Genomic DNA, 27,578 nt, shown 5'->3' with positions numbered 1-27,578 from the left:
GAAGCTGAGCTGGCAGTGTTGTGCACTGGCCAGGGAGAGTTAGGCATGGGGAAGCTTGTAGTTGGTCCCAAGGAGAAGGGGCAGTTTAGTTAATGAGCATATGCCATGATTTATTTTTGTCAAAATATGTTTAAACTGGAAAAAAGAAAAATACACGTACATGCGATAGAGGAAAAACTTGCCCTGAAACAGCAAGCTAGTGTGGTCAAGAGAAGCATCATACAAAGTCTTTTACTTTCTGTACAGTGACAATACCAAATAATTTTTCTTTTTAACCATCATATACACAACACAAATATTATGAATAGAAATCTATAAATACTTTAAAATGAACTTGTAATATATAGCAGTTGAGGGCCACAGCTGTACAAAATGTAAGCAACATATATAAAACGATTAAGAAAGTGCAAAGTAGAACAGTATCAAGAGCCTCCACTTTTTACAGCATTTATGGTTCAAGTGTGAAGAGCTAGCGGGGATGCGGGAGCTCAGTTACAATTCAGAAGAAGACACAGTACAGGATTCTGCACACAAAATGATGAACTATAATTAAATTGTATCTTCCCACTTCTTCACATCTATGACTTCCAGTTAATAAGAGAACATTTTTATAATGAATTTCTGTAAAGAGTGATTTGTCCCTTTTTACAAGTTCCCTAAAACAAAGATTCCCTGGCCACAGGCTACTTTTCCGTAAGTAAAACAAGACTACGCGGGGAAACTACTGTTAGTTTCTGGTTGCCTTGTTATGCTTACCATATTTAAAAGGTGAACGGAAATACCTTTCCATAACACAAATACAGACAATTAGACCTTGATCCTCTAAATTACATACAGGTAACCTGTATCATCGCTCACATGTATGTGAAGGTCTAGAGGATTAGTGCCTTAAAAACAAAACCACCAACCACCTCTCCAAAAAAAAAAAAAACCAAACCTACAAAACCTAAAATCAATTTCAGTGTTGTTTGCCAGTCAAGATGCATGTTTTGCATTCTGCATTCAGGTGGTGATGTCTCATCAGTACCTCCTGTAGCAGTGCAAGGCTTTGTTTTCTTTTTATGCTGTCCCAGGGGAAAGCTCTGCTTGAATTAAAATATGAAATGTCAAATAACTTGTTTTTAGAAAGCTTTTCAGTTCACCTTTATTTCAGTAAGTGTACTTTATATTCTTTTTTAGGCACTGTAAATAATCGAGATACTAACTGATGTGCAGAAGAATCCGTCCATTCTCAAGCAGTGTGTTATTAGTGATCTCTAGCAAGTTCTTGACTAATGTTGTCATCTTGTTTTTAAATGGAGAAAGGTAGACTTTAAATACACTTTTTTTTCCCCTCTGTCGTTAAGTATCTTACTATGACAGAAGAATCATCACAGCTACATTAATTTTCCTCTTTGAAATATAGGTCAGAATTCAGAATGAATTAAAGAGTAGTTGGAACAGTCTGAAGATGCTAGAGACACAGTAATCATAAAGTTACCTGGTCATACTGCTTCACATAATGATGCCTGTCTCAAAACTGAAGATGATCACATGAGACTCTATGAAGACCATCAGTGTCTAATCTGCTAGTAATTAAGAATTTGGACTCTAAGATATTCTCTTTTGTACTCGATAGAGATCATGGAAACATTCATCCATTTGGTGTATTTTCTGAATGTGTGACATCTACAGTATACACAGACATCCAAAACTGAGGCATGAGAAGGAACCATCTGCACAACCGTCTGGTCAACCCAGCTTGTTTATTTGCCTCCATACATTCTTTCGATGTCAGTGAGGTAATGGTTTTTCAGTTCTTTCCTTTTCAGCTTGAAAGCATCTGTTACTAACCCAGTCTCCGGGGTCCACGGTTCAGGGCTTAACCGTACTTTGATGGGTATTTCAAACCTTTCTAATTTCACTGCAGGGACAAGAGGAAACAAAAGCATGACTATGATTACATAGCCAAATGAAATACTAATTCATGCTACCTAAAAAAAAAAAAAAAAAAAAAAAAAAAATCTAAGGTAAGCACCCTGTAGCTTGTATAATATGGTGTCCTACTTAATGAAGCACCTACTTACTGAAGTAACCTTGCAGAAAGCAAATTTAATTTTGTACCAGTGCTGACTGCTGGTTACTGTGCAGATATTCTAATAACACACTGTACTTACAGCTTGTATTGGATGAGAGAGTGTAAAGTCTAAAGCTTGCAAAAAAAAAAGGAGCGCGTAGCCTGAAGAGCTGAGACTACTGTCGCGAGAGGATATGCTGAAATCTAGAGTTGCATCTGTATTGTCGGAATGTGGTAATTAACTAGATTAACTCAGACTCATATTTAAATTATAATCAAGTATTTCTATACTTTCCATGGTTGAATGATTCTTTCCCAAATTTTTCCTTCCTAAGAGTTTTAGAGTTCAAAATAAAGGGACTTATCTGTATTTTTGTTACATTAGTCACTTATTTTCCCTTCAGCTGGAAGCAGCGGCTTGGCACATGTGCCGCCTCACTGCAGCCGGAGCTGCCTCTCTCTTGCCCAGGCAATAGGCCGTAGGGGGGCAAGCAAGGGGGGGAGGCAGGTAACTGCGTCGGGAGAAGGGCAGGGACATCGGGAACAGGGCTGGGAGCTGCTGCATGTGTGCAATACTTGATGGACTTTGCTATCAGGTCCTGCACATCTGCCTATAATAGGCTCCTACATCCGTTGACTTGTATCTGAATTTCTAGGGCCACTGGTGGCAGCGCAGCCTCTGGGTGGCAGCAAAAGTAGGACAGTTGGGACTTCTGGCTGTACGGCTGTCCCCAGGAGCTCTCCCCTTCTTTAACTTCAAACTGGTATTGCAATATACTCTTTCATCTTATGTAGATGTATGCCTGCTCATGATAGAGGTGCGTTCTGCTAAAAATGAGAATTCTCTCTTTTAAAATAGTTTTGGAAAAAAGTTTCAAATGAATCAGTTGTATCTCAATGGCAGATTACTATCTAGAAGGTAGAAAGAATGTGTAAGCAAAGATTTTGAATAAACAAAGCTATATGGATAGTAACTTGTCTAGTTCATGATTGAAAAAACACAGATTAAAGCGTTTAAAGCCAAGTCTGAGACCTATGGATTGATTTACTTTTTCTTAAAGGCAAGACTTCATACTGCCTTTCATTCTAGTTTTCTCAGTTTCAAAAGGCAGATTCTCCTCTCCACGGCAGTGCTTCGCGTGTTCTTAAGTCCAGTTTTACTGCTTCCTTGTATGAGGTGCCAAATGCTTTAGAGACTTTTTTTCCTGGTTAGTTTGTTAATTTTTTGGCTCCATAAAGGATTGCTAAGGCTTTTGCTCATTCAGTACCACAGCAAGGAACAGCAGGCTTCTAAGCTATTACGCCACGAGGATCGTGGTTGTTCAAAGCTGTAGGGGACAACGTTGCATAGGGAAAAAAGCTTTGAAAACTATTGCTTAACTAGTTTTCTTACCAGCAAATGTCTTGTAACTTTCCTTTAAAATCGACAACTCTTTTGGACCTTACTTTAACTGTATTAGACAAGCAACACGTCTCTAGAATTTAGCTGAAAACAATCTCAGCTTTTTAGAAAATAAAAGAAGATAAAGTAGTTAACACAACCAAAATGTATGTCAATTCCAGGGATAATAGGCAACAGTTTGATGTGGTCTTTGCCTTTGATTAAGCTATTAAGTTTTGGCAGATACAGAGGCAATAGGAAGAAGGTAAAGCAGTTAGTGAGGATAACTGAAAGTTTTTGCTGGATAAGCACCACGAGATTGGCTGGCACAAAATGCCGCTTTACTTACTCTTGTTTGCCACTTCTTTAATCTCTCGCAGTATTTCAGCTTCCATTGTAGGATTGTTACAAATATCTACCCAGGTTCCACTGATGCCTTTCTGCTCAGCTAACGCTGTCAGCCTCTTCTGGTTCGGAACCACAAAACTGATCACGTAAGACTGGTCGCTACCACAGGATGGCAAGAGAAGGAAGGAAAAAAGATCCAAACAGTTAAGACTTCCATTTCAGGGTCTAAAAATGCTTACTTGATGTTAGATACGCAGATCCATGGTGCTTTTTGAACTATAGTTATTCCCCTGTATAGAATCCTTCTTGTACGTTAAACCTTCACAACTAATGACTTATCAAAGCTATTCTAAGTTGTTTTACAACGTTAGGTTTGATCAGTATCGTGCTTTGCTGTAATTTCACGAGTGCACATCCCAGTTTAGCTTCCCAGCTACATCCAGTGTTTAGCTAGTTCTCCTCAGTTTCCCTTCACGTGGCATGTTCAATTGAGGGGAGGGAGAGGAGAGACCGGGACTATTTCTAAAACCCAGTGGAGAGCTTTTAATCTGGACACTTTGCACCTGATCCCCTTTTCTCTGGTATTCTGACAGAAAGCCCAGACACAGGCTAAATAGAATGGTATCTGTTTGGGGAAGGGGTGGGATGGAACTGGAGTGTATTAGGGTAGGAGAAATGCCAACAGAAAAAGATAGGTAATTTCTTTAGGCTTTATGGAATCTGGGCACCTGTGCTGCTTCAGAGATGCTGTTTATAACTGGCACTCTGGTAGGGGGGATTTGTTCAATGGAAACCACGGAAAACTATAGTATATCGTCAGAGAAGTGAGTCAGAGCCTATATTTTATGTTTACCCTAAATGGAGTTTCTAAATTAATACCACTCTTACCTTTTGGCATAAGCACAGATATTGTCAATCAATGGACAGTTCTTCAGTGCTGCCTCTACTTTGCCCAAAGATACGTATTCTCCTGCTTGTAGCTTTACCAAGTCTTTCTTACGGTCTAGGAGTCGAGGGGGAAGGAAAAAATAAAAAAGCATGTTCCATTCAAACTTTTGCATTTCCATAGACTCATCTGCAAAGCCACTATATATGTATTTTGTGCAATTCTATGCAAGATTCTTAATAAACATGAACTAAAGCATCTTATTAAAATTTGAAAGCAGCTAATAGCATGTCTGCCAGCTTTATAAAGGCTTCTGTAAAAAAGTTTATATGGCACTACACTCCTTGTCACACAACTTGTATGAAAGCAATGGGGACTTTGATTTTAAAAGCTTTGTAATTAATACCAGAAATTAATCTTACATTTATTCTTTAAAGTCCATGTGCTAAATTTAGATAGTGATAATGTCACAGGAAACCACATCACTTCCAAAGTTTCCCTACAGCTGTGAGGACTTTTGGGAATGTGTTTTACACTGTGATTCTGCAAGCAGGTAACCTTAAGTAGATTAGCCCTGGCAAAGCCAACAGGATTAATAGCACGCTTATGTTTATGTTTAGTCAAGATCCCGTAACAGATTAAGATATCAAAAATTGGGGCCAACCTATGATCTGCAGACACCCATCCGGATGAAATTCTCCTATATCTCCCGTACAGAACCATCTCTGACCATCCTCATCAATGGAGAACTCTTCTGTTGTCTTCTCTTCATTTTTAAAATATCCCATTGAGACATTAGGACCACCAATGACAATTTCTCCTCTAGGATTAGGTTTGTCTTTATTGGTATAGCCCCCTGAAATCAAGGAAACACCCACGTAATTATTTAACATATCTTCTGCTGCTAAGAAAATACTTTGAAACTTTGAAGTTAATGCAAGCAAATTATTTGATGACTATTACAAAAGATAAAGAACAATTACTTCATGTGCTACACCTCGCTAAGCACATAGGCAAAGAACCACCAGCAGTGGTTAATTACTCTGAAATCAAAACATCGAATACTCTCACCTTCTTGCCAGTCTCTCAATTTTATTTCACAACAAATAAGAGGAGCTCCAACTCTGCCAGTGCTGTAATCGGCAACTTAGGGAGAGAACAAGGAAGAATACTGAGATTTTTTGTCATTTGAAGTATAAACTCAAACCATAAATAAAGCGGTAGCTTATCTCAAGTTACTTTATTGCAGTTAAGAACTACAGCTATTTTGACTTTCCAGAAATCCCACAAACCCTCATATATATCTGTATCTCAAATTCCGTATTTCCAGAAGCATTTTAACTACCTTCTGTAATTGTTCCAGCTCCACATGTTTCTGTTAGTCCATAGCCTTGACCAACAGGACAGCAAAAACAGATGTTCATGAATCTTTGTGTTTGAGGCGAGAGTGGTGCTCCTCCAGAAAGCATCATACGGACGTTCCCTCCCAGTAGTGCTTTTACTTTTTTAAACAGTAGCCTTGAAAGAAGGAAAAAAAAAAACCACTAAAAATCATTCACTCAGCTCACTTCTATAAAAAGAAAGAGACACAAACTTTCTTCCTTCCTATCTGGAACACCTTAAAAATCAACTTCATCATTCACAGATTGTAGTGGACAGCAGGGATAACCAAAACCCATTACCTCTTGTGTAACAATTGAAGATGGCAGAATTCCTGTAACTTAACTAAACAAACATTCCAATTTTATTACTTAAAAAAAAGGCAATCCAATGAAAACTAACAAGTCATCTGTTCTGAAGATTAGTCATTCCTACCATTAAATATCTTATCCGTTTCCAGTAAGAACTTAAATTATTTCCGTTAGTCATTAGATGATACTTGCATGTTGGATGAGAACTGTCTGATGTCGGATAGCTTAGATGATTCTTCTTTTAGACTGTCTTAACAAATCACAAGGAAAAAGGTACACTTGGACTGTGAATTATACTTACACATTGCACAGAGGTGCGTCGTACCCCCTCTTGATTTGTTCCAATTTGTAGTCATAGGCTATCTTGAACAGAGTTCTCTGAATATAGTTCATCTCTTGAACTTTACTCATGACATTTTTATAAATTCTGTCCATTATTTCCTACAAAGTGTTAAAAAAAGCAAGGAAAATTACCACATAGCATAGACTAGCACGTGTAAATTAAATTCCATGTTAAAAATAAGATAACCCCCCCCCCCAATTCTTCCTTTAAAATGGGTAATACAGTAAGAGTGAAAATGTCTGCATCATTGGTTAGGCAATGCTGAGCTCTAATGCTTTTAATGTGTGATCAGTTAGTCAATTTATAGACCATCACAGCTTGGAGCTATTTGCAATGGGTGGAATAAAATATCAAAAATGCAGTAGAAAATTAGTGACTTAACCTTACTTTTCCCCATTTGCTTTTTTTATTCCTCTCACCAGTATCACTAGAGAGGAAGAACCCCCGCGCTGTAGCATGAACCTTCTGTTAGAAAACTTGCCCTGAACTGGGCAGACAGGTAAGTCAAGGGCAAGTAATTGAGTAACCATCGTGGGCCTTCAGGCATATTGCAGTAATTCATAGCACCCCTCGCGTGTCTACAAACGGCTTTCTAAACCTCAGATCTGGTTTTAAAATACTTTCTGCCCCTTGTTCTGAAGATGTTGTCTCCATCAGCCACAAGTCTTGGGTAACACGCCATAGTGTAATAGCAATTGCTATGTTACATTGCTCACGTTATTGAGAACACCTTAACCTGTACTTAAAATGTGACGAACTGATTTAGAATTTTGATTTCAAGTTTAGCTAAATCTCTTTGCTGAAGGCTGGTATGTGCCATGCAACATTTATGGTGCTTAGGAGTCCTGATGCTGCACTTTATCCGCAGCAATTTGGCAAGCACAAGGGGACGAGCTAAGAGATTGCATCTCACCACTTCCTTTCCCCAGGGAAGTTTTTCAGCTCTCAGAGCAATGTGGCTGCAGTAATTCGAGTTACCTGACAAAGAAACTACAATGAGAACAGTCTTTTTTCAGTGGTGCCCAGTGACAGGACAAGAGGGAACGGGCACAAACTTGAACGTAGGAAGTTCCATCTAAACCTGAGGAGGAACTTCTCTCCTGTGTGGGTGGCAGAGCACTGGCAGAGGCTGCCCAGAGAGGGGGGCGGGGAGCGTCCCCCTCTGGAGCCATTTCAAACCCGCCTGGACGCCGTCCTGTGCCACTGCTGGAGGTGCCCCTGCTCTGGCGGGGGGTGGCACTGGGGGAGCTCCAGAGGGCCCTTCCAACCCTGACCAGTCTGGGATTCTGTCACAGATGAGAAATTAATTTCCATTAAAATAATAAGCTTAAGATCACTAAGATACACAGAACTTAATAGTGTTCAGACTGGTGAAGTTTTTAACAGAAGTTTAAGGATTGGCTGCTTCTGGTTTGTCACAGATCACAACGCTTTGAATTATTTGTGCTTTTTAACAAAAATCAAATTTAAAACTGAAAAGAAAGCTATGAAAATGATGTACTTTGAAATATCAGAGATCAAAATATTAAAGTCCTGTTAGAAACTCTCATTAGTGTTTTCGAGTAGTTCCTTTAAGTCTTCGTGATTGGGATTTAGACAAACTAGAATTTCAGAAAAACTGTATGTTATTTTCAGCCCAGTTTACCCACAGAACATCATCTAATATTTCCAAAAGCCAAATATCTTAAAGCAGAATTAATTGTAGCTTTTTGGAAAGACTACAGAGGCATGACAAGGTATTCAGAATTACAAAGGCTGAGAGGAACCATTAACTGTTATTACAATGTTCTGATTGAATCAAATATTTAGAAATATTTGTGTCTCTGGATTCTGTTAGAATTATTTTCCATTTCACTCCTTATACGTTCTAATGTTATACGGTAATGTTATAATGTTTTGACGATAAAAAAAGACAATAGTTCTAGGGAGAGAAGTATTAGATGATGTTATGTAAGTGCTGTTCCCCCTAGGGCTTTCTGAAGGTTTTTCCTTCTTTGCTGTAGATTGTTGAACTCTAGATCCTGTATGCTATCAACGGAAAACAGATCATCAGTTTCAATTTTCATTTTTCTCTGCTGACTTCTTTTTAATATTGTGTAGAATCAAGACATTTTGGTGGGGTTCAGCACTATCTCTGTTCTGCATTTAATTCATGTGAAACTGTCTGTGTGGAATTTTTTTTTTTTTTCCCACATGCATGAAATATATTCCTTCCAAAAGGGATTATGTCCATATTTAAAATTTACACCATTTTTGACAGTAGTCTAGCACTTGAATTTTCCCCAGGAAATAAATTTAAATTGCTACTTTCCAAAAAGCTGGGGTTTTCAGACATATTAATTTTCACTTGGTTACGAAAAAGACCAAGCCTATATATATATGATTAATATTTTATAAAACAAAAAATGCAAGCGAGTAATCTCTTGGCTATTCCCAAAAGATGCTGCAGAACAACCAAATCCTACCCAAACTCACTATTCTTAAATGAGACTAAATCCTTGTACTCACCCACCGCCATGTGGCAAAAGCTGGTGCTACCAGTCTTATGAGCCACAGGTGTGAGATGATCGTAAGGGGCACATGTGATTCCAGGATGTACGAGGAAGGTTTTTTGCATTAGAAAGATGCAAACATTTGTGTATTTTTTGGGTAGCACTAAGACCTTGTGGAATGCAGTAGTCTGGTCACCCAAAGACCAACGTTAAGCTACAGAAGCAACAGGAGTTATAGTCTCCCGATCATTTTTTCTTGTAAGAGGAAGCCATGAGGAAACACTTAACCTAAGTGTTCCCTTGGAGACGTGCAGCTGTGATTGAGCACCCAACAACTACGGCAGCACAGCTTAACTTGGTCAGTTCTGTAACTCGGCCAAATGCCCGTATTTTAAAGTCTCCATCTTTGCCAAAGCCACCTGCTTTCTCCCTGTGCAAAAAGGAGTTTCAGACTCTGAATGTCAAAGACTTTCTGTATTCTACTGTTGTATCAGTAGCCCAGTAAAACATCACTTGTAACTGTTACGACACATCTACAGTTTTGGATCAAAAAGGGTCTTGGCTGTAATGCACATATATTCTGCAGCATCAGTACTCGGTTCAAGCAGTGACAACTGGAATTTCTATATTCTGCTTTTTTCCCTATTAGTGACAGTTACTCACACATGAAGAGAAAGAATGTTAGTAAATGGATTTTTCTAGCACGAACAAGATAGAAAGCATCATTTTTTTGCTAAACATATCTGCTTCTGCATACTTACAGGCACAGCTGCCATCAGTGTAGGCTTAAGTACAGTACAGTCTCCTTTGCTTCCCTTCTTAATTTTACTTGACTGTAATAAGGAAAAAATGTCAATTTATGAAGCTGAAAACTAAGCAGCTCTGTAGAAAAGGACTAAAAAATAGGGAGATATATCAGCATGTAATTTCTTTAAATCTCTTCCCCTGTCCCTCTGAAAAACGTTTCCTGCGTAAATTTGTTTTCCCATTGTGATGGAAAAAGCAACTATTAACAACAATTCCAACCAAAATACTAGATGTTTTACAAGCCCAACCTGGTTAAATCCACCTTGTATATCTTTCTCTTAATTCCTCCCTCCAGCACTTGCTTTCTCCTCCATCTTCCTCCAGGATTTTCTTTTGCCTAATGCAATTTCTATACTAGCAAAACCTAAGGAAGCGTTCTTTCCCAGCTTAATTTGCTCTTATTTATCTTCATTGTTAAATGGAAGAAAGCAAAGGGCTAAATAGATCTACAATAACTGGATAAAGAACTGATAAAGTGAGACCAAAAACTTTAAATCACTTCAAACAGTCTTATGTTCAGCTAATCCATTAATAGCTGTTCTTATCCTGATATCCACTGGATAATGCTATACATGTTTATTAGGTTTTCTTTTAGACTTCCTAAGTATCATATAAGTAAAGGTTTTAATAAAATTTATATGGTATGACCTGCTGCTATAGTTCATTGTTAATTTGCATCATTTTCTGAGAAAAAAAATTACATTTCTGAAGCGTGCCATATACATCAGCATTTCTTTAATGAAAGAGGGTCACTAAGCCAGGAGAATGCAGACTGCCAAAGCTGAAGTTTGGTTTTGCTTTCCCCATGCTCCTCACCTGATCCGACAGTGTGAGCGGAGAGGAATAGCCAATCCTGCAGCCGTACGTGATGCAAGAAATTTCTGCTGTCAATTCTAATACATGGGCCAGAGGCAAATAACCGATGTAAGTATCCTTGGGCCTAGGAAAGGAGAGGGTTATCTAATTAACAATGATGCACAAGTGGCCTGAAAATACTGTATGACAGTTTCATTGTGTGCTTAGATATTACTTTTTGAAAGACTTGGATCACACAAGTGAGGCTTATTCTTCTGCATGCAAGAAGGGTGTGGTTTCAAACCACAGTTTATAAACGAAACGAGGAAAATCCTGCCTTACTGAAATCAGTATCAATTACAGGATTTGCCTTGTTTTCTAGAAAACTCAAAGATTCCTTAGTGCTGCACTGCTATTGCCTCTCTTTGTGGGAGTTGTCGTCCCAGGTATGAAATTAAGGATGAAATCACTGTATTTTAAAATAATTACTAATGATTTACAAGTTCTTGACAGTCATCGTAGCATCTCCTTCTAAAACAGTTTAGCAGAGAGCGAGCTGATCACTGAAGCACTGAGGCTTATTTCAGGAAATAATTTCTTAAGAGAGTTCTCAGCAAGAAACTCAGAGCTGTAACTTACCAGAAGCTTTCAGCATCATGTCAGAACTGGTTTTATATCCTATCACAAAAGGAGTTCAGCAAGGTATCTTATTTCAGCTATTAAACACTTCATGAACACATATTCATGAAAACACACCCACATTCATGAAAGACATCCTCAAAATATTAATGTCAGAGAATTTGCAGTTGGTTTTACTATCATCAATGCACAATTTATTACTTCTCTGCTCATTTAGTAAAGTATACTTGAGCAGATTCTGCAGCATGTGCGTTATCTATCCAGCAGTGGTGTCTCTAGATCAATGGAAGCGGTAGGCTCCGACAGACTTCCTAAAGTCATTCTAGCTGTCTGAAAACATCTAAAAAATTTTTCTCAAGTGTGACTAGATGAGAAGTCTCCTTATCTGGTGGCATCTTCTGATGCACAAGAGCACAAAAATTCATCACAGACCTAAAGGTAAGGGTAATAATAAAAAAAAAAGTAGGAACAGCATGTGAGACGAGCTAGAAGGGCGTCCTTTTCAAACGACAGGGTAAGTTCACAAACACAAGGTATTTCTTATAAATTAAAGATTAGTGGACTCACAATAAAATGAAGAAACTTGCTAACACCCGATGCCAACAACAGACTTTCTATAAACTTGTGTACTTTTGGAGGTTCTAGCTCTCCATGCACATGACAACTCAGTGTTTCTTACCCCAGTCCAGGTATTCTCTCGCACTGTCCTGTCATTCCAGCTATTAAGTTTTTATGCATCATCATCACTCCTTTAGGTCTCCCGGTAGAGCCACTGGTGTACATTACTAAAGCCAAGTCTGTAGGAACAGGTCTGCTTGGCAGAATGCTTGCTACAAAATACAGGAGGAAAATCGTTATTGATTCTTACCTGCTTTCTAAATTGTTATTTCTGTAATTAATCAACGTGAAAACGTCTGTAGCCAGTGTGAAACAGGTGCTCCAGCAAAGGTAAGCACAACGTGCTGCTCAGTGGTGGATGCAGAAGTCAGTGATGGAGAGGGGAAGTGAGGGAAGGCAGATTTTGAAAGGAAAGACAAGTATTTGGGCATCTACGCAATTGGGGTGATACTTTTGCCATTATGTCTTATAGGTGACTGAAAGCTTCATAGAAAAAGCCTTTGGAAGACCAAGTAAACCTGCCAAGGGCAGCGAAGGGGAGAAATACAGTACTGGAGAGAAACAACAGGTTGAGGACAAAAAAGAAACGAACACAAAAGCACAAAAAACCCAACACCCTAAAAAGCTGCAAGTCAGCGTTTCTGTCAGTGGCTCTTCCAAAGCCAAGGTTGTAGGGTTGTAGAGCTGACGACTATTTTTTTTTCCTGTTTTGGTGTGGTGTTGGTTTTTTTTTTTGTTTGGTTTTTTTTTTTTTTTTTTTTTTTTGAGAAGCAGTAAGCTTACACTGCTTGACTTTTGATTTTTGTTTTAATTCCTTGGCATTTATTCTTACGATGAAAGTTATTAGCTTTCATGGCTTTCACAGCTATAGATGGAGCCAAAGTGCCTGCAAGGGAAGCAGGGTTTTTATGGAAAAAAAGCCACAGAACACCACCCCTCAAGATAACTGCTGGTTTGTATCTGTACCTTAAACTGATCAAAGATAAGCAGTTGTAATTAACATGTGCTTCCCCTGCAAAAAGCTCCTTTGCTAGTTTATCTCCTCTTTTATCCGAGACAAAGGAGATCTGGCAAAGCACAGACTGCTGAGTTAAGGAAAAGAGATGATCAGGGTTGGTTTTTCCTTCCTTACAGGAGATGTTTACAGTCACTCCTGGCTGCTGAATGCAGCAAGGGATGTTAACGTCCATTCCTCTAGCCCAGTGTGCTTTTCAGCTACAGACTGGTTAAAAAAACAAACAAACAAAAAACCCTCAAGTGCTTTATCCTCTTTTCTTAGGAAAAATAGTGAACGTAAGATGAATAAAAGGTAAAAGTAGCAGAAAATGGAACGCTGCACTGGATTCTATTTCACTTCCTAAAACAAAGGTGGAGTCTTAAAATTAAATTATTCTGGTTATGGTTTAGAAGTTAAAAATACAAGTTTTATCCTGAAATACCTGACACTTGAACAAAGGTGCAGGACAATAAATAGAGATCAAACAAATATTCTGTTTATTAAAGAAGCCAGAGGATGAACTGGCAATCTGCCACTGCCTTTGTGTTAGAGACCTGCATGGGTGGGGTTTTTTCTGCTACGCGTCCCTCTTAACCTGGGTCTGATTTCACTGTTAACATTGCTTGCTTAATTCTCTGTGAAGTGATTCACTTACAGTTTTCTGGTTTGGCTCCCAGCTCTTCTACTGTCTGCATGCTATGAATCTCCACATTTTCAGGGTATTCCGATTTATTGATAGTCTTCTTGTCCACATAAATTATATGTTTAAGACAGGAGACCTGTGGCAATGCAGTCTATAAAAGAGAAATGACATTTTTAGCGCTGACTGCACTGTAAAATTATTACAGGGTTGCTTGTAAGCAGGTGAAGCTAGTACCAAATTACCTTAAGCTTGCTCTCGAGAAGTTCTACGCTGGTGACCAGATATGATGCTCCACACTCATTGAGACCATAGGTTACTGCCTCTTCACCCAGGGTGGCATACAACGTAACAACTGATACAGCGAGGGGAGGGAGAACAGGAAAGAAACGTTAAAGTAATACTAAATACAGAAACTCTTGTTGTAGCTCACTGGAAAGCACTGTGGGAGGAGCCGGTGGGGGCATAAAATTAGCTCAATGGGGAATTTTCTAATTTGGAAACAAACCAGCTTTGAATCTTTCCACATCAGAATTTTATGCCACAAGAGACGCCTCAAACGAGGAGGACAGTTGTATAGGAAGCATTTCTTTACTGACAGGGTGGTCAAACACTGGAACAGGCTTCCTAGAGAGGTGGTCGATGCCCCAGGCCTGTCAGTGTTTGAGAGGCGTTTGGACAATGCCCTTAACAACATGCCTTAACTTTTGCTGAGCCCTGAATTGGTCAGGCAGTTGGACTAGATGATTGTTGTAGGTCCTTTCCAACTGAAATTGTCTGTTCTACAGGAGAAGAGAAATCATCAAAAGAAAGAGATCCACTAAAACCCAGCACTAATGCCCTAAGCAATCACGCAGTAAGCAACTGAGAACATGCGTCCTGCCCCTGACCTCTCTGCAGCCAGAACGCGGGGGGAGAGGTGACGCTCTAAACGTCACAGGGCACCAGTCACAGCTTAAAGCTATGCACTTCTACAGGCAGCTTTTCCAGCAGCGTCAGCTACTTTGCTTGCTCCCATGAAATTATTGATGGGGGCAAGGCAGAAAATCAGACTGTTTTTCACATTGCTAGATTATTTTTAACCCTGACTGGCTACCTCACAGGCACCGAGGAGTTCACTCTTTCTATCACCTCTCTATTGGAAAAAAATACCTTCCTGTAGTATTGTCTGCTATCTCAAACTCTAACCTCCAAAGGCCATTAAAGGAATTTAATATTCCTGTGAAATAGGGTTGAAGTGGAAGGGACAAAAAGAGAGTAATGTTATATAGCTGATTCTTCCTGCCTCTCAAAGCGTGAACATCAAGACCAAATTAACCATCCTCTCCTACTTCAATAGCAACATCAGCTCTTCCATTATTACCCTTTAACAGCCTCTCTGCATACTCTAGTGTGCAACCTTCTCCTCGCACAGTCAGCTATTATGAATACTGCAAGAAAGAGGCAGCCTAGTGCAAGCAAGAGTGTAAGGCGGCAGTGAAAATAATGGGTCATCGTGTGTTGTATGCAGGCTGGGCATGTGAGCGCATAGTAACCTTTGCCACTTCACCCAGAAGTTTGGATTCATTACGTCAGATTACAGATTTTTGACAGCTTAAATAAAAATTAAAAAAAAAAAGAAAAAACCCATATACATAATTGTAATGAACTCAAACAGCTGAAAATGTCACCAACCCCCCCCTCAGACTAGCGTATGATTTTGATTACTGTATCATTCCTCTCTCTTCCAATAACCATTTCTTGTTTCACATGCATAAGTCAGGATACAGACAGAAAATACTATAAACACATTCCACATTTTGGGGGGAGAAACGCAACTACTGACATCTTCAGAGTATTTTAAAAAAAAAAAACTGAATAACCACCATACTGTTCTGTCATTCTAACATCTAGAACATTACTACAATAAAATCAGAAAAAACAGTCTCATAAGTACGAGCAAGTTAATTTTAGGGATCTCTGCAATGCACAGAATAGACTGGAAACTTCTAGGAGTAAGACCGTAGGCAGAGAAAGTTTATGAAATTCTTACACCATCAATGACAGGATTGGCGGATTCAAAACACTTAACAGCCAAACCAGTGCTGAGAAATGGTTCTAAAGTACATGTAAACAAGTTCAGCACTCACGAGGGAAGTTGTACTTGAAGCAGGTGAGAGCTGCAATCATCCATTCTGCTCGGGTCTCACAGAATATGACAACGGTGCTCTTTGGGGTTAATCCCAGGGCAGTCAATCCACTCCCCAAGCGATTCACTTTCTCATTTACTTCTTCATAGGATAACCATCTGTAAGTTCCTAAAATTAACTGGTGAGGGAAAAAAAATAATTGTGATAACAAGAAGGTGTTGGTACAGCTCTACCGCCATAACACTGTAAGCACACACACTGCCATTCATTAAAAGAAACAAAAAATCGTTTTCATGTTTCTTGAAGTAGAATAAATAGTGCATCTTGTATTCTGTTATTCTTTAACTACTATAAAATAGATGTTTTATACCATAAGAGGATGACTAAGGAAGACCTCTAAGGAGACCTGCACTGTTGAGGCAAGATGCAAAGCAGGTCAAACCCAAATCAGAATTAAGTAAAAAATTGTAAGTTTTACCTTTTTGAACACTTTTCCATTTGGTTGCATTTCATTTTCTTCACTCAGTATTTCTCTGGTCCCAAGACAGTCCTTCTTCCCAAACTTTGCTAAAGCATGGTCAAACAGCTTGTCCAATGTGTCTGCTCCAGGAATGTTTATGTTTGCTAGTGAGTCAAGATGAGTGACAGACCGGTAGGGGCTTCCAGGTTTGTCCGAGATGGGTTTAGCTTTTAAACGTTTTGCCATAGCCTTTTTCTTCTTAGCATTGGTAAGAAAATACCATGGAATAAATACAAGCATACTGTACACAGATATTAACAAGTACACAGGCAGCAAGAGAATGGCATATCCTTCTAGCCTAAGTTTCATTGCAGGTATTTAAAAAAGCAAACTCTCTTATTGTGTTCCGAAGCAGGCAAGAGCAAAGCAGCAGTGCAGTATGGTGTAGGAAGAAGCAACAGTAAGTCAAGCTTAGGTAGTTCTGTTTCAGAGCAGCTGCTAGAATTTTAGTAACCTTTGAGAGCCAACAGTGGACACCTGTGGGTGAAGACCAGAGCCAAGCAGAGAGCAGGAAAAAAAAAAGAAAAAAGAATCAAATTAGTAATATTACAGTCAATCCATTAGTTTTAGTCCTTCTAAGAGTTTACTTCAAACGCATCAAGACAAAGGAGACTGAAGTAACTGATTTAAGAGGCATGTACACTGCACAATACAGCAGCCTACTGCTCTGAAGACGAAAGAGGATCAATCTTTTCCATACTTGTTTGTTGCATCCACAAATATTTACTTTTCAAAGGCTTTTCCCCACTATCTCTGTTTGAATAGTTCAGGGCTGTTGAGATGCAGTGTGTCCTTCACATCATAATATTGTGTTTAAACTACTTGAGTAATGCTACAGTTGCATAATAATAGGAAAGGTCAACAGTTGTTTTCCCCCTAAATATTTGTACTACAGAGAAAAGATACAGTAGATTTCTTTACTGCTTTTCAGAATATTATCAATTTATATTCAGATTAAAGTGTATCTTGATATAGAGTCCTCAAAAGTCTACATGTTGTAATCTAAACACTATATATTCCAAAACTGCTTTATTAACTTTGCCCCAGCAACTGAAGTTTTAATCTATTACTTTTTAACTGTGAACGTCAGACTCTTGGAAAGGGTTTACATAGATTTGCTTTTCCTCCTCCAAAAACTACTTCAATGCATTCCAGGTATGGAAAATGGAATCCAATTTGACCAATTTAATCCAATTTAAAATAAAGCACAGTTTGGCAAGATTTTGTCTGCACGAGAACTGGGCCTGAATAAAGACCGCAGGTGAGAGGGAGAAAAACAAAGGCATCATAGCAAACCACAGCTGCGGCTAGCCCAGTGGTCTGTAACCGGCCCGCACTGGCAGGCAAAAGGTACGGGTTCTTATCTTCACCTGGATGGCACGCAAACACAGCATGCAAACACGGCATGAACGGTGCACACAGCAGGAAAAACAAAAGGTGCACCAACAAAAGAGCAGTACCTCGGACACACAGGGGAGCGAGTGGTGCGGAGCAGCTTATTGCAAAGCCCGGTCTTTCGTGGACAGAAGCTGCTCAACAGAACTGATGAGAATAGGGAAACTTTCAGGGCTCTATTGAGAATTAAAAGAACGTGGGCACACCTCAAAGTGTACCTTTATTAACATCTTTGCCACCCTCAGGCGATGAGGGAGGCTACAATTAACATTTCAGGTTAAACGAGACAACTGTTACTACCAACATAAGAAAAAATCTATTAACAGGTTGTTGGGGATTTTAATAAGAATTTCAATATCTGCAGTTGCGTTGTAGCCAATATCAACAGCATTTAATGTAATGTAAGATTAAGAGATCTGCAGATACTTAAACTAACGTTTTAGTTAATTTAATTTAACACCCCATTAATTTTTTAAATTAAACCTATAGAATATATTACGATTGAGTGACAGTAAAATGTACTGAGCTCAAACGTGTTCAGAAAAAAGAGTATTCTGCATATTTCTTTTTATAAAAAGTGAATGCTACATTCTTTTCAAAATGCTTCCGCTTATTCTGCTTTAGTTAACATCATCATCAACTGCTCAGCATACAGCGAAACCTCACCAGAAGAGGTATCGTTCTACTTCCCTAAGCTCCAGTTCTCGAAAATGAAGGTTTACTGGTTTATATTACAAATCTTGTATGATATTTTCATTCCAGTTAATTCAGTGCTCCGAAAGCAAGAGTTGAGCTTGTATTTAAAACAAAAGCCAGCCATAGCGCTAAGACTGCAGTCAGAAAACCTCAGTGCATGCCCATGATTAGACACAATGCTACACATTAAAATAAACCCCATGGAGAACTCTCACTGCTCTTCACCTTCCAGCAAAAAGCCTATGACCAGACACAATGACTTGGATAAAAGTCAGACTTGTTGGACTAATGCAGACAACGTAATACGATGAGACAGTACCATAGCTTTTATTCTGGCTGAGTAGTAGCTTTTTCATAAGTAGTCCTACCGGTAAAAACCTACTCGCTAATAATCAAGAACGAACTAATTTAAAATGGGAGGAGAGGAATGGGCTCATATTTACTTAAATTCTTTAGCCAGTGTTCCAGACTGGCCGATGCTATAAAAAGACATTTACTAACTTTTCCATTCAATTTAATCTCCTGTACATTAATTTTATAAATTATATTTAAGCTATTTAGCAGCTTGTACAACACTGAACAACCACAAAATTTTCAGAGTATTTTCTGTGTACATGTTACTACAACAAAGAACTGAATATTGTATTTTCACACATTGATTTGCTCACTACTTTCTAATTAAATCTATATTGACTAATGGTATCTATTAATATATACTTATTGCAATTATCTCATCTTTCCACTGCTATATTCCACTCTTTCTTATTGCATCTGAGCAACAGTGAATTGAACTGAAATCTTTAGGGTAAGAGCTGCCCCTGGTTTTACCATATGTAGAATGATGGGCACCTGCTCCTCTTGTCATCTAAGCACTGATGAGGTGCAAACAACACAATGAGTCATAACAGTACCCTCATGATTTAAATGGGTATTTCACAATATCCAATTCACACTTTATTACTGATTATCAATACGAGGTCTTTAAAACTGAACTGGGTTGCAGAATGAATGTAAGACTGTGAAAAGAGGACTGTGTTTGAAAACTTACATCCTACTAATGTCATCTAATAAATCTTTGTACATGCACGGAACGCGAGACGATCTTCAAGCTAAGCAACAAAACCCAACTCAGTGTTAAACACTAACTTAAGAACCTTTGCGGTTTACTGGAACAACTTTCTAACATGCTAAAAACCTCATTAAAATGTTTAAAATACTGCCTGAAATAATCAAGTAATGATAAAAAGGCCTTAATGGGAAAGAATGATTGTTTTGTCCTAAAACTGGCACCCTGTTGAAAACACTTTTAACTCGCTGCCAGTTGTGTTACTGTACACATTAGCAAAAGTTAAAGGTTGCATTTCTTTAATTCTGAAATTTCAGATGTTTGAAATACTTTAAAAAGTGTTTATAAAAACAGGTAACAACTAACTTGTACACAATTGTGGTATTTTAAAGTGTTTCTATCTTGACAAAAAATGAGGTGTAATTCTTAACAGAAATCAGACTTAGTAAGTCCCAAAAAGACAAACTTGGCTTTTTCCTTTGAACATACTCATATACAAACTGACACACACAGAGGTATACTTACAAGGGTTCTCACAGCGATGACTGAGGTTTTTTTTAGTGTTGATTAGATCTATATTAAAACAGAAAAAAAATAATATTAGAGGTTGGGAGTTTTTTTGCCTTGCAGGAAGGAGGAATCTTTAGAATTTCTGCCCTAATGCTTCTGAAGAAGAACAGCCTATGAATTTAGACAAAGGTGGCACAAGCTATCCATTACAAGAGGGGAGCAGTGTTGGAAAAGACTAAGCTTGTAAACTTACAGAGTACGGATAAAGATGAAGATACCCAAAAGTAGTTTAATTTTTGTGGGAACCCCTCCTGTTTAAACATGTTCTGAATAAAGCTATGAACAAAAGCTTAAAGTAATTTTTTTAAAAAAGGCAAGAAACAGACTTTCAGATTCCATACAGTCCGTTCTTCTGTCTCAGGGCAGAAGCAACAAGACCTTTATCATTCCTGATGGATGAGTATCACTAGAAACAGTAACTCAGGACTATCCGTAGCATACAATGCCCAAAAGAGTCATAAGGAACATGAAATAGAGTTTGGGTACTGAGGTAAGAGAAGAGCATACGGAACAAAAGCACAGTTATGTGGGCAGCGAGGCTTCACTGGTTCCATGACCAGCGGAAAAAATGATGCCTATATGCAACTATACAGATATCCCTTCAAAAAGTCTACTGCATAATCGGTCTCCTGGACTACTTGGTTTTATATACAGAAAGCTTTTAACTGATGTTTAAGCTGCTTACATTTTATTAGCCTTTCCCATAAGTCTAAGATTTCAAACAAGGTACCAGTTTTTACAGACTGAAATTGTGTTAAACATCCCTTACAACATTCTCCTACAAACATTTTCTCTTGAAATATGAAATAAATAAGAGGCATAATAATGCCCTTAGTGTTACTGGCACTTGCTTGTGGCTGTATAAGATTTTGATCCATAACAGGACCATCCCAAACTCATGCCAAATAAGGATTTATCATATTTTCCATATAATGCATTACAAAGCGACATACTAAACTTGCGAAAGTACATCCATACCAATTCCATTTGGTTAGAAGCCAAACTTAGCTATTCAAATTACACCTTATGCCTTCATTCCCCTATTTAAGTTCAATTAGACTTTAAGAGAGAGGAGATGCAATGTTCTCATCACTGCACGATCAAGGATACCTTCAAGGCAAGACAACTACATATTAGTAACGTATAACAGTTATGTTCTCTATAAACTTCCTCTTTCCTCACAAATAAAAGAAAACATAGCACTCACATGAAAAATTTCATTGTATCAAAGTAAAACTTATGTTAACACTAGCATATTTAGATTCTGCAATATTTTATGTTGACTTACAAAGTTCATTATTTCTCTTAATTGTGCAAAGTAACTAGCCTATTTAGACGCTTATCTATCTGTTTTGGAGACAGCAGAGCTTCCAGTTCTTGGTGCAGGAAACGCGCGTTCCCAGCGACAGCAATCCGTGTGTACCAGGCATGCCTGCAGTCTAAGAAAAAGCCCAACCCAACCTAGATGTAGTTTCTCTCCTAGACAGCTGCGTTTTCAGCATCTCCCAGGGATTTCCCTCAGGTGAATAAGCGTCTAGCAATTTTGAAACGGTAACTCGCTAGACTAGAGTTCATTTATCGTTTGCAATGATATGTTACAGTGTTTGTATTGGAAACATCACTCGTGAGGTAATATTTTCCTTATTACTCTTATATGCTGGGTGTTTACAAAAATCCCATAGTTCAAGCTCACTATAGAAAATAAATAACCGATGCGAATGCTCATACAAGCACTGGCACTGTATTTTACAGACTGCCACAGATGGAAGAGATGTTCTTTGAGTATAATCGGACTTTAATATCCTCAATTAAAAGCTCCAGAGACAGATAATAGCCAACGCTCTAGTCTCATCCTGCAGCCAGGGCCACAGAACAAAGTCTGAAATCAGAGCACAGGTTTTGGCACAGAAGAGAAACTCCTCTCTTTGCAATTGTTCATTAATTTAACTGAAAATCTAAGAAACAAGTAGCAACTTTTTTTTTTTTTTTTTTTACATAGAAAAATAACTTTTAAATAATCACAAAAGCTTATGAGACTAAATAAGAGCAAGAGTGTGTGTGTGGAAAAGCTTATGAGACCAAATAAGAGCAAGAGTGTGCGTGTGGGGAGAACATGGAGAGGGTTTATACTTCTGGAAGCGACTATTTGCAGAGGAGGAAGTGCCTTAATCTTCTCTGCATTTAACTACTAGAGCAGAACAGAATCAACTTATCCAGCATTTGCACACACAACTAGAATTTCTAGGTGGAACTCAAAACCTAAAGAAGTATCTGTGGCTAGAAATTTTATCCTATGCAGTTTAATTTTAATAAGGCAGCAAATCATTATCTTCGCTAGGAAAGGCCTTAATTAGCCCAAGTCCAAAATACTGTAACGGTTTAATATTGAAAGTATATGAATACCAGTGTTCATTGTACTTCCTCTTGTGTTAAAAAGCTTCCAGGGATCCAATTTACTATGTAATAATAGCGTGATTAGTAGGTAACACATTTCTTTTTCCAATCTACTTCAAACATTAATTGCAACTTTTAAAACCTTTTCTCATTGAAGGAAGGTCTTCTAGTACAAAAGGTGACATTAGACAGGAAAAGGATAGAATTCTAGTTTGTGAAGACAACCTGTTTAGTTTAAAACCAACACCGGAGGAAGCCCTGGTTCCCCTGCAACCGAGCTCTCGCCAGCTTCAAATGGAGACACAATTTTGGCTTTAGCGTAAATACTCAGCACTGACTCCTTTCAGGAAGTTCTGAAGTCTTCCAAAACAATCCAGCATGAATAAGTAACAACTATTTCCAGAATTTCTCTAGCGTTCAGGCAGATTTAAACATTCTGGAAAACACGTAAGCATTCATAATTTGTTAAGTGGAAAGGTGGTTCTGCACAGTGAAAAAAATGTGAGTTGACCTGAATAAGTACATGGGTTATTAGTTACAGTCAGTTTTTGGAAAGGAATTTAATCATTATCTAGTAGTCCTGGATTTGTTCCAGTACTAGAACTGAAAAAGCCTAGGATTTCAAAACGAAATTACTGAAAGACTGAGAAATATCACATTGCCAGGAAAATGCAGCAAGCTTAAATGCAATAAACAAATGAGTGCATACTACAAGGCGCTCTCTCTACAAATTTTGCTTTTTCCAAATTTATACCTGTCACACACAAGAACGAGAGAACATTTCTACAGATGAGAAGACTGTGATTAAATAGCAATAAAAGTTAGAAGAATCTTGTGGGTAATTACAACTTTTTTGGGGGTTAGAAAGGTTGAAAGAAGAAAAACTAAGGGAAATTATTCAGTTTTTACATGATGTCAGTGTTTTATGAAAACAAACTCTGCCCATATTAAGCAAGTTACTCATGGTAGAAAAAAAAGTTCCTTTCTCACAGGCAGATTTCTATATATTTTCCTCTTACACAATTTTGTATGTCAAAGCAATGAACACTCCAGAGGTAATCTAATCAAACGCCAGCAGGTTTCAGACATACTTCTGTGCTCTACCAATGCAATAGCAGCTCAAAGCCTGAGAACTTTCGAGAGCTCTTACTACGTCTGTGCAGCATAAATATTAGTACCCACAAACAGGGAGAGGGGAAGTCAGGTATAGTGGATCCTGATGTAAGTCGAGGGTCCCTGTTTAAATATATACATTCTGTTTGAAATAGCAAAACCACAAGTAGTATTAGGAAATCTTGTTTCTCTTACTGCTGCTTAAAAAAACAAAGTAGTTAATACAATGTTTTACTTAGCTACTAAGCAAATATGAGATTTATATTTGGTTTCAAGAAAAATATTGTTGTCCTTTATAGTCACTACTTCTGTTTTACTACCTCAGAACTTAATGTCCATCAGGAAAAAATAAATCAGTTTGTAAGTGTCAAGTGTCATACATCTATTGCTGCAACAACTATTGTAATGGAAGCCAGACCAGGCAGGCTTACCCAGTATTTCTCAATTATCTAACAGGCTGGTGTGAAACTCTCTCTCCTAATCTTGTACCATAAGGGCAAGCAAATATTTGGTGAAAGGGTAAGAGCTGTTTGTGTGCCCCAAAGGCAGAAAGCATAAAAGGCCACAGCATTCCACAGCTCAAAACTGCCCATTGAGAACACGATGAATTGGGAAAGTATTTCCTCTAGGTCCACCTCTGTTAACTCTTGCCTCATTAAATTCTATCCAGAGTCTGCACTGGAAATACCTGAAGCTCATTGACTCCAGCGCTTGCTCTCTCACAAGCCCGTACTCACTCTGTGCTGGTTTTGCTGTGAGCCCATCAAAAGCCTGTGGCACACAAGGTTTCGAGTCACTCCAATTTATCCTACGGTAGTAGGAATGCTCGCAGTCGCTCTAACAGCAAATCCAGTTGTTTCAATGCTTTTTTTGTGGTGAAGGAAGTAAGTGAGAGGCATCCTTTTGTCTCACTGGCATTTTAGTTAACGAACATAGTAAGGACTGGTGGCTCGGACAGACAAGATTTCAGAAGAGGATGGAAAAGGAGAAAATCTGCAACTGAAAAATACCGATATTGCCTCAAAACTCCTCAAACACCTACAAAATATACTTGGACTAGAGGGCACAAAAATTAAAAAGGAAAATGCCTATTCTATACTAATAGGGAAGTATTTACTTCAGCCTGATCCCCTCCGCATATACCCCCCCCATCTCATCAGGCCTTATGGCAAATGTTACTCTTGCTCCAACGTGTCAACAGTGGAGATAAGCAATTGTACTGTTTCCACCCCACTTGTAAAAACAAGCACACGCAAAGGCAAGCAGCATGATCGAGGACAAATTTTAGAGGATATGTGGCCGTGGAAGTTCTCCAGCAAAAGCTATGTAAACAGTCCAATAAGACCTGATAATCTCTTTCTTCCCGTATGTAATGCAAAATGGATAGACTGACTAGTTCTGTGTTCGGCTACGCAACCATTTTGCAACGGAAAGGCTGTGACTTGCAGGGCTCTGATGATCCAACTAGTGAGATTTAAGTTATCCCCATCTTTTAATCTTCTGTTTCTTACTCAGTATTAAACTGCTTTGCAAAAATACCAAAGTAGTGGCCTCTCCTAAGGTTGCTGAATTATACAGTCTAGAAGATCAAATCAGTTTAAGCCCTATAAATATAAAGCCCAATTTGCCACATCTTCCACAACATTTTTTGTGCCCGCAAACACTGTCCTTGAGAAACTTGATACCCCAAATCACATAATCCCCTAATAAATACAATTTATACTAAAACCAGTTTCATACATTTCATTGATTTCATACAGGTTTTGGTGCATGTTTCCCCCCATGAAAATCATGCTTCCTTTGAGTACAGACTTGATAAGTTCAAGCTTTCTAAAAACATTCTCTTATTTTAAGCAACTTCAGATAAACTCCAAAGCCTGTTATCACACCTATTGTTTTGGAGCATATTACAAGACAAGATCTTTGCATTTACCTGTACTACATGTTTGAAACTACAGACTGGAGATTCCCCTCTTTATCTTTGTTGTATTTTTAAGCATTACAAATGAAGCAGATTAAACAAAAATAAAGTAAAATAATAATAATAAGAGTACTGAACATCCAGACTATTCTGTATAGGTCTGTATCATTTGTGCAGTCTCTAGCATAATACATAACTACAAAGAAGCATTTAAACCTAATTTTTATAAGCAGATTACATTTAAAATTTTCATTTTTAAGGGCGATTCTAACTTGAAAATGTGATTAAAGATACTGATTACAGGCCAAAAAAAGGACATTTCAGCTAGAAAAGGGAGAAGTAAAACATTGCAAAAGCACAAGTGAGACCACACTGAACTTGAAGCTGTTCCCTCCATTTTTTTCTGGGTGGAATAACGACATCTGAAAGCTGGCATAATGTTCTGTGGTGTTTGAAGTCGAGCAGTTTTACTTTGCATTGAAAGGGACTAGTAACACTCACACAAGTTATTTCTTTCAGGTAACTTCTTAAACTATGCCACCATTTCACCTCACTCAGCAGGGAGTGGATGATCTGGATTTTGCTTCTGCCTCCTAACTGGAGCACGCCTGACACAGCAGGAATTCACTCAAAGTGGGGTGTCTTAAGAGAAGCCATTTTCTTAAAAGAAAATTTAAGAACTTATTGTGCCCTGAAAACACAGGAAAAACGGAAAGTAAATAACTGATGTACAGTGTTTTGCAGTCTTCAAAGTCAGATGTAATATTCCCATTTTTGTAATATTAATGAATGTGTGCTGGTGGGTACTGCAGATATACAACTTACATTCCTACTTTCTAACTAATACTTTGCTTCTAATTGCTAGGTGCTTCCCTGGCTGTATTGAGCATTCATTTTTATCTGTTCTCAACTTATTGTCAGTATTTGGAACATATGCATGGATAACAGATTGTTTAAGTATTACGGGGCTCATCTCCCCTCTTATGTTATTATCCTTGGCTTATCATAATCATTTCAACAACATCCTTTCACAATGTAAGGAAATTAGGACATCAGGTGCTTTTTGTTCTGCAAGTAAAGATGAAGGACTACAGAAAAGAATCTCCCTGGGTAAAAGTTTTTTAAAATTTACCCAGAGACAATATAGTTACGCTTATGCCTGTTGGGTACAACTGCTTCACCGATTGCTGGAGCGCATGCATTCAAGTTCAGATGCTGATCGAGTTATGGTATTAGGGCTGGGCAACTGTTAATGATGTTTTACTCAACAAGGCAAAAAAAATCATTAATGACATTACCCTACCTGCATAGATTAAATATTAACACTTCTTTCCTGGCCTCAAATCTGGCATCTTACCAAACATCTGTACAGCATGACCTCGGAGGAATTGTATGTACTCTTGTGATGACGCATTCGAAATACTTAAAAGTAAAATGGCATTTCCCAATACAAAATAAAATAGTAACATGAGTCTATTACTACATTAAAACAAAAGTTAGAAGAAGGTAAACATGGAACCATTCTTTTTTAAATAGGATTCAGCTAATAGATTCATCTGACCAAAGCTTAGTAACACAAGCACAGGCGAGCCAGTCATTAAAAGCTACTTCCTTTATTTATAAATTTCCTGAAATCTAGCGGCATTGCTCTGTAATAACCTTTTTGTGAAAGGAGCAACTCAAACAGTAAAATGTTAAAGTGCACAAACACAAGTCCAGTCTGGAAGCCAAACATGCGATGTAATGCCAGAGATCATCATAATCCTGCCTAATGCTCTACTGAGAGTCCGGTAATATTAACCTCCTGCCTTCTATCCAAACCCAGACACAACAATGGACTACAACAGCTTCTCCCCTTTTACTGTAGTTACCCTGACAAATTGCCCACTGCTTTTTAAACATCTTCCCAACAGCAACTGTTCTGTAATTTAACAGACTAAAGTTCTAAATATAATGCTGTATTACTTGAAAAAAACCTGACAAAAGATTTCATTTTGACAAGAAACTCTGCCACCAATTTTATATTTACCATTATTGCTTTTCAAAAACTCTGGCATCTCTCATCAGTGGTGTTAGGTTGC

General features: G+C 38.2%; 1 protein-coding gene and 1 long non-coding RNA gene across 4 annotated transcripts in view; one reads left to right on the top strand and one right to left on the bottom strand.

Moving 5' to 3' along the window:
- Window positions 1–205: 205 nt before the first annotated feature.
- ACSL4 (acyl-CoA synthetase long chain family member 4) overlaps window positions 206–27,578 on the bottom strand; it is a 41,923-nt gene continuing 14,550 nt past the window's right edge. The window contains exons 3-17 of one of the 3 annotated variants that reach the window (XM_082488498.1): window positions 20,025–20,072; window positions 16,301–16,540; window positions 15,823–16,000; window positions 13,939–14,048; window positions 13,709–13,847; window positions 12,118–12,268; window positions 10,821–10,944; window positions 9,959–10,030; window positions 6,664–6,803; window positions 6,017–6,189; window positions 5,743–5,817; window positions 5,336–5,527; window positions 4,674–4,788; window positions 3,787–3,944; window positions 206–1,903 (exon numbers count right to left, since the gene is read on the bottom strand). In XM_082488498.1, coding sequence (XP_082344624.1) covers window positions 1,746–1,903; window positions 3,787–3,944; window positions 4,674–4,788; window positions 5,336–5,527; window positions 5,743–5,817; window positions 6,017–6,189; window positions 6,664–6,803; window positions 9,959–10,030; window positions 10,821–10,944; window positions 12,118–12,268; window positions 13,709–13,847; window positions 13,939–14,048; window positions 15,823–16,000; window positions 16,301–16,528 — 2,013 coding nt within the window. In that variant the 5' untranslated portion in view covers window positions 16,529–16,540; window positions 20,025–20,072 and the 3' untranslated portion in view covers window positions 206–1,745. Of the gene's footprint in view, window positions 1,904–3,786; window positions 3,945–4,673; window positions 4,789–5,335; window positions 5,528–5,742; window positions 5,818–6,016; window positions 6,190–6,663; window positions 6,804–9,958; window positions 10,031–10,820; window positions 10,945–12,117; window positions 12,269–13,708; window positions 13,848–13,938; window positions 14,049–15,822; window positions 16,001–16,300; window positions 16,544–20,024; window positions 20,073–27,578 lie in introns of those variants that run through there. The other 2 variants (XM_082488499.1, XM_082488497.1) reach the window with 2 other exon arrangements.
- LOC309676048 lies at window positions 1,711–26,046 on the top strand. The gene is made up of 3 exons (XR_014269559.1): window positions 1,711–1,781; window positions 7,128–7,204; window positions 26,017–26,046. It is a non-coding gene; the product is annotated as an uncharacterized lncRNA (long non-coding RNA).

The sequence above is a fragment of the Vanellus vanellus genome (genome assembly GCF_965231255.1).
Source record: "Vanellus vanellus genome assembly, chromosome: 10".
Taxonomy (NCBI): Eukaryota; Metazoa; Chordata; class Aves; order Charadriiformes; family Charadriidae; genus Vanellus; species Vanellus vanellus.
This window is presented reverse-complemented; position numbering and strand designations above follow the sequence as displayed.